Source organism: Bidens hawaiensis, unplaced genomic scaffold, assembly GCF_021521415.1.
Source record: "Bidens hawaiensis isolate Kalapana, Puna unplaced genomic scaffold, B.hawaiensis_p1.1 tig00000296_1, whole genome shotgun sequence".
Classification (NCBI taxonomy): domain Eukaryota; kingdom Viridiplantae; phylum Streptophyta; class Magnoliopsida; order Asterales; family Asteraceae; genus Bidens; species Bidens hawaiensis.
This window is the reverse complement of record NW_027491024.1, coordinates 2,715,394-2,721,265: the sequence shown is the minus strand read 5'-3', so window position 1 is coordinate 2,721,265 and position 5,872 is coordinate 2,715,394. Positions and strand designations below refer to the sequence as shown.

Here is a 5,872-nt window from a genome sequence, read left to right as displayed (position 1 = left end):
TCAAAGATCATTCCTTTAATTATTATTTTCTACTTGTTAAAACACCAACTCAAAGAATAGTGATAAGACCAATTAAACGCTTTCATATTTTTAATTTTATTTTGTCAATTCTCCCAAGTCCCACATTGTTAAATTTCTCATTTAAATTTCTCATTTAACATCATAAATAAATCATTAAGACAAAATCCAAGTAAGAAGGTAAACCAACTACACATAATATTTTCATTTTTTAAGCTGTAAGAACAATATGAAAAGTTATGTAAATATATATATCATTGTGAAAGGAGGATTGTTGTGGAAGGTGGATGAAGATAAAAAAGGAGTAGAGAGATGAACAACCACATATGCCAGTGACCTGTGCTTCACATGATTAGTCCATTAAAAAAGAGTATCATGACCTTCCAGCAAAAAGTTAAACAGAAACAAGGTAAATAAAAAAAGTAGTAACTTATAATAATAATAATAATAATAATAATAAACTAATTTTATAAAACAATTTGTAGTTAATTCCTAGTAGTACTTAAAAGGCAATGGTCCTGTTCCCTGAATACCTCTCACCTTCCCCAAGACTCAACAAAACCTAACTCATTCTCTCACTGCAATTTATAAAAACCAGACAAAGATTTGCAGTATAATTTTCACATTCTCAATAATACCCTTATCTTAATATTCAAGATTTCATAAGTTTGCACTTTTTGAGCTTAAGAAACCTCAAATGAGAGGAAATTCATAGTTATTTATTTTAAAGTTTACAAAAATGAGGAAACATGGCTGGCAACTTCCCTATCATCCTCTTCAGGTGTGTATTTAGGGTTTCTGCAAATTTACCAAAATGGTGCTTGGTTTCACCATAAATAGAGTTTTCATCTTGTTGGATTCTTTTTGGGTGTTTTGGAAATTTAGCTTCTGGGTGTTTAAATATTTGATCTTGACAACAACTTCCCACTAGTATCAATGTCATGTTGAATCTTGAAATTTTAACTGGTTTTCAAGATTCACCAATTTCAGCTTGTATCTTCATTTCTACCTGTCTTTTGCAGATTTTAGTCTCTGGGTGTCTATGGGCTTTTTTTTTTTTTTTAAATACACATTTTGGGTGTTATTTGACATGAATTTGTGCAGGTGGTGGCTGTTTCAGTGTTTCTTGCATTGGGATTTGCTTTCTATGTATTCTTTGCTCCTTTTGTGGGGAAGAAGAAGATGTATGAATATATTGTGATGGGGGTCTACACTCCTCTAGTAAGCTCTCATTTATCTCAACTCATTCTATATTATGCTTTCATCAACATTTTCAACAAACTTTAGGGCTCAAAAAGCCAGATATGGTTGTAAAACTTGAGTCCTTTGTCTATTATCTTATCAGATTATATGCGCATTTGGGTTGTATATTTGGTGTGCTGGTGCTGATCCAGCAGACTCCAGGGGTTTTCAAGTCTAGAAAGTATTGTAAAACCCGTGACAGTGAAACAAATGCTCGAAAACAAGGATCCAAACATGGTGGAGAATCTTTAAGTAAAGAACTGAACGATGATAAGCCTAGAGCCGAAAATGTCACGTCATCACCGTCTTGTTTTATGGCTGTTTTGGGTTTGATTCCTTGTGCTATCACGTGCCATTGCTCGAGAACAGGAAACGAGTCTGATGAACACCATACAAGTGAAGATGGCATGTTCTATTGCAGTTTGTGTGAAGTTGAGGTGGGTTTGACTTTTTAGGTCTTTTCTGACTTTCAAGTTGACCTGATGTTTTCAAAAATTGAAATAAATTGAACAAGTGAATCGAGTTTTCTTATATAATGTTGGATGGTATAAACAAGTTGATGAAAAATTTGCACCCGAATTTAAACCTATTTCGATATTGGAAGTAATAAACTTGACCCATAAAGAAAAAGGTCAAAATTATTGGACCTAATAATATGTTAATTTGGTTTTATTGCAGGTTTCCAAGTACAGCAAACACTGCAGAGTCTGTGACAAATGTGTCGACCGATTTGATCATCATTGCAGGGTATACTGTTGTAATTATTTGAATACATATTTTACAGTTTTACCTTCTGGTTGAATAACTGTAATTTTTTATTTTATATTTTTGCAGTGGCTCAATAACTGTGTTGGAAAAAGAAACTATAAAAAGTTCTTCACACTTATGGTATCTGCTCTTCTCCTGGTAAGATCCAACCTTTGAGATATATCATATATAGATGTATTGACTTTTAGTCAAAATTCCAACATCTAACACAGGTTTATGAATGTTTGACTTTCACAAACAAAGCTTATACTCCAATGGTCAACCGGCATCATTGTACTAATAAGTTGCGCCATTGACCACAAAAGATACACATCTGAAATATCTTCAAAGTTAGGAAGCAGCTTCACATTAGCACCTTATGTTGCAGTTGTGGTTAGCATCTAATTTGACTTTTCAAAATTTAAAATTGATAACCTTTGACTAATACTAGTCAAAATCTGGCAGGCAGTATGCACTATTTTGGCAATGATTGCAACACTCCCACTGGTCCAGCTCTTTTTCTTTCACATACTTCTCATTAAAAAGGTAAACTTCATTAATACCTACCATTAATTTTATCTTGTCCTCAATGTGTCAAGATAACGAGCGGGTCAGTTAGGTAACAGTCAAAAACGGTTTCAGTTCGAAATGGGCTGACTGTATACACTTATGGTTATAGGGAATTAGCACATATGATTACATCATAGCATTAAGGGAGCAGGAGCATCAAGAATTTGGGGGACCACAAAGTCCTCAAATGTCGCCAGCTAGCTCGCTCACGGGTTTCAGCAGCGTCAGTTCATTTAATACTTTCCGCCAAGGAGCTTGGTGTACGCCTCCACGGTTGTTTGTAGAAGATCAGGTATCTTCTCTGTCTCATATTTTTCGCAGGTCGGGTAACTTTATCAAGGTGTGTTTTTGTTAATTGTGTGTTCTGTTTATTACAATATGATGTGGTCCCACCTGAGACCAGTTCAGTTAGCTCACTAGGGAAAAAGGTTCTTGATGATCCCATCAAGAAAAAGAACCCAGCGGCTGTGAAGATAAGCCCATGGACCTTGGCCCGTTTAAATGCAGAAGACGTCTCACGGGCCGCAGCAGAGGCCCGAAAGAAGTCAAAGATCCTGCAGCATGTGTCAAGAAAAGAAGTTGGTCAAACAGGTTCAAATTCAAACAGGCTCGAAAGGGATAGAAGCTTTGGAAGAAGTGACCGCCACATGTCTTCCTCAAGGCTAGGAAGCAAGCAACAGGTCCATGTAACTGAGAGCAAAACTTCTAGAAGCTTCAGGAATGAAGATAGAACAACAGACGGGATCTTGCCTCGTTTGATGCCTATGCAACTTGAATCTCATGGTGTATTCAGAGCCATCGGTTCATCGCCAGATAGTAGCCTAGACTCACCTAATATTCAACCATGTATGGTTTCATCAAGAGCAGATGTTCTGGTCTCCGATGGAACTGAGAAGCAGGGGATCTTGCCATTTAATAGATCGATGAGTGATGGATATGATGCATCGGGTGGGGAAGATAGTGACCGGGTCCCTTCACGAGCGGTGGTAAGATCCGGAAACACGAGTGCACGCCTCTTTGATGTGGATAAAGATGACAGAATAGCTAGACTAAAAATGCCTTCATCCTCAAATTTAGCTACCCGAATGAAAGCAAGATTTGAAAATTGACTTGTCTCATTGAAAAGTCAGATTCTTTAACATGTCTTAAAAAATTGACTTGTCTCATTGAAAAGTCAGATTCTTTAACATGTGTGTTAAGACAGTTAAAATGATTATCTGCAGTAGTTAACATATCACATTGCTCTTATAACATAATAACCATAATTTACAGCATACAATAGTAATTTGAAACTTGTATGTTCACATCTGCAATTTGAAAGTGCCAACAGAACCATAATTCTAGACATCAATGACAAACTAATTTGTGAAAACAGTAACAACATGAGGGACCTTCTCATTATCAAAAGGCAAGCTGACATACTCTCGTGCAAACTCCTCTGCAATTTCAATAGCTAATTCACCATGTAAAGCCTTGCAGTACATATACAACACAGTATTTGCAGATGTGTTGTAAAGCAAAAACAAAGTCAAGATGCTAGTACCCGTAACCAGCTGCAAGACAAAAGGCCAGCTCTTCCATCCATTGACCGCATCAAACTGCATCACGTTGTTCGAGTTCATCCACACCCAACACCCAATCAAAGCCCCAAAGAGCAACAGTAACGACAATGAAACAGGCTTTAACCCTTTAACTAAATAAGAGCTCCGCCACAACGGCTCAAACCCCCATTTTGACTCAGTCAAAACAACCACGCATGCCAGTGACCAATTCACTAGGAAATAGATAATGAATAAGCCTAAGCCTAGAGCTGCACCATATTAGACACAATGTAATTAATTACTACAATAACAGAGGTAGCAATATGTAGATATAAATGAGTTAAGTATACAACTGAACTCTTGTACAAACCCTAATTACAATTACAGCTAATACAAACATCATTTGCACTGGGGGGGGGGGGGGGGGAACAAGCTGAGCCACTAGCAGGCTACTTGAGATTGGATCGATTGAAAGCTCGAAATGAGCCGAGCTCGGGCCTCAAATAAAGCTTGTTTAGTTATCGAGCCCAACCTCAAGCATTATCATTTAGGGTTGTCGAGCCTTAATGAGCCTAGTGTATTTTAGTGTACTTTTTGAACTAAACATTTTTTGGACATTCTATTTTATAATTCCGCACTGTACAACCGAAATAAGCCCAGCTGTGTCTCGTTTAAGGTATTTTACATGAGCTAAGGGGGTGTTTGGCCTAGTTTTTTAAGTAAAGCTTATAGCTTTTTTAGCTTTTTTAATAAAATAAGCTTAACTTAGTGTTTGGTTTAGCTTTTTTAGCTTATGCTTATAAGCTTATATAAGCTAATTTTGGTAAGCTTATTTGAAGATGGTTTTTTAGCTTATTTGAAGAAGCTTATTTGTTTAAGGGGTAAATTACCATTTGAAGATGGATTAATAATATTAAAGCAACTTATTACTAAAACAAATAAAAGAATCATGGATTTAACAACTTATTAAGACGTATAATCAACTTGTATAATATAAACTAATCTAAACACTAAAAAAGAGCTTATCAAATAAGAGAAAATAGCTACTTTAAAATATAAGCATAAGCTAAAAAATAAAAGCTAGGCCAAACACCCCCTAAATATAAAAATAGTTAAAATGTACATACATAAATTAAAAAATAATTAACGAGCCGAGCTTGAGCTTGAAAAGGCAACTCACTAGCCCAAGCTTGAGCTTTATTTGCACCTCTGATCGACACAATCATATATACAGAGACTTTAGAGTTAAGAGTTTATCTCACCAAGCACGGCGCAGAACAGCGTAAAGTAATAGGAAGTGTAATCGATGGCTAACCCTAGGTTATCCCCCATCCTAACAACCACCGAGGAAGAAGAGGTAGACGAAGAGAGCGTAGAGGATAGGGAGTGTAGATAAGTGTTGTGTCGGTTATTATGAGGAACTGAGTGGAAACGACGTCGGATTGGGTGAGAGAGAAAGAGAGAGGGAGGAGGAAGAGGACGGATAAGGCCAGGAAGTGGCGGGAGTGGGCGTTGACGATGCGTTTGGATTCGGATAAGACGCCGGAAAGGTTGAGTGTGTGTGTTGACATCGTGGTGGTATGACGGTGGTCAGGTGACACTTTCGTTATTATTGGGTGTGGAGTGGAGTGGAGTGGAGTGGAGTTGGAGTGTACGATTTGGTAACTAGATAGAGTGGAGTAGGGGGTGTTTGTGTCTCTCCACGTGGTTACTCTCCATCTTTTTTTTTGAGAAGTTTTGTTTACGTGGTTGGC

At 37.1% G+C, this 5,872-nt stretch overlaps 1 protein-coding gene and 1 pseudogene across 2 annotated transcripts; one reads left to right on the top strand and one right to left on the bottom strand.

Moving 5' to 3' along the window:
- The first annotated feature begins 537 nt into the window (after positions 1 to 537).
- LOC143620545 (putative protein S-acyltransferase 22) lies at positions 538 to 3,679 on the top strand (annotated as a pseudogene). Its single transcript, XR_013151354.1, has 9 exons — positions 538 to 799; positions 1,123 to 1,239; positions 1,364 to 1,697; positions 1,939 to 2,007; positions 2,095 to 2,166; positions 2,272 to 2,400; positions 2,473 to 2,553; positions 2,687 to 2,866; positions 2,952 to 3,679. The product of XR_013151354.1 is annotated as a putative protein S-acyltransferase 22 (transcript).
- A 47-nt stretch (positions 3,680 to 3,726) lies between these two features.
- LOC143620535 (uncharacterized) lies at positions 3,727 to 5,458 on the bottom strand. Its single transcript, XM_077092212.1, has 2 exons — positions 5,381 to 5,458; positions 3,727 to 4,387 (listed from the first exon to the last, which is right to left on the bottom strand). The coding sequence occupies exons 1-2, from the start codon at positions 5,448 to 5,450 to the stop codon at positions 3,936 to 3,938; spliced, it is 522 nt and encodes a 173-aa protein (XP_076948327.1). The 5' UTR covers positions 5,451 to 5,458; the 3' UTR covers positions 3,727 to 3,935.
- Positions 5,459 to 5,872: the final 414 nt, after the last annotated feature.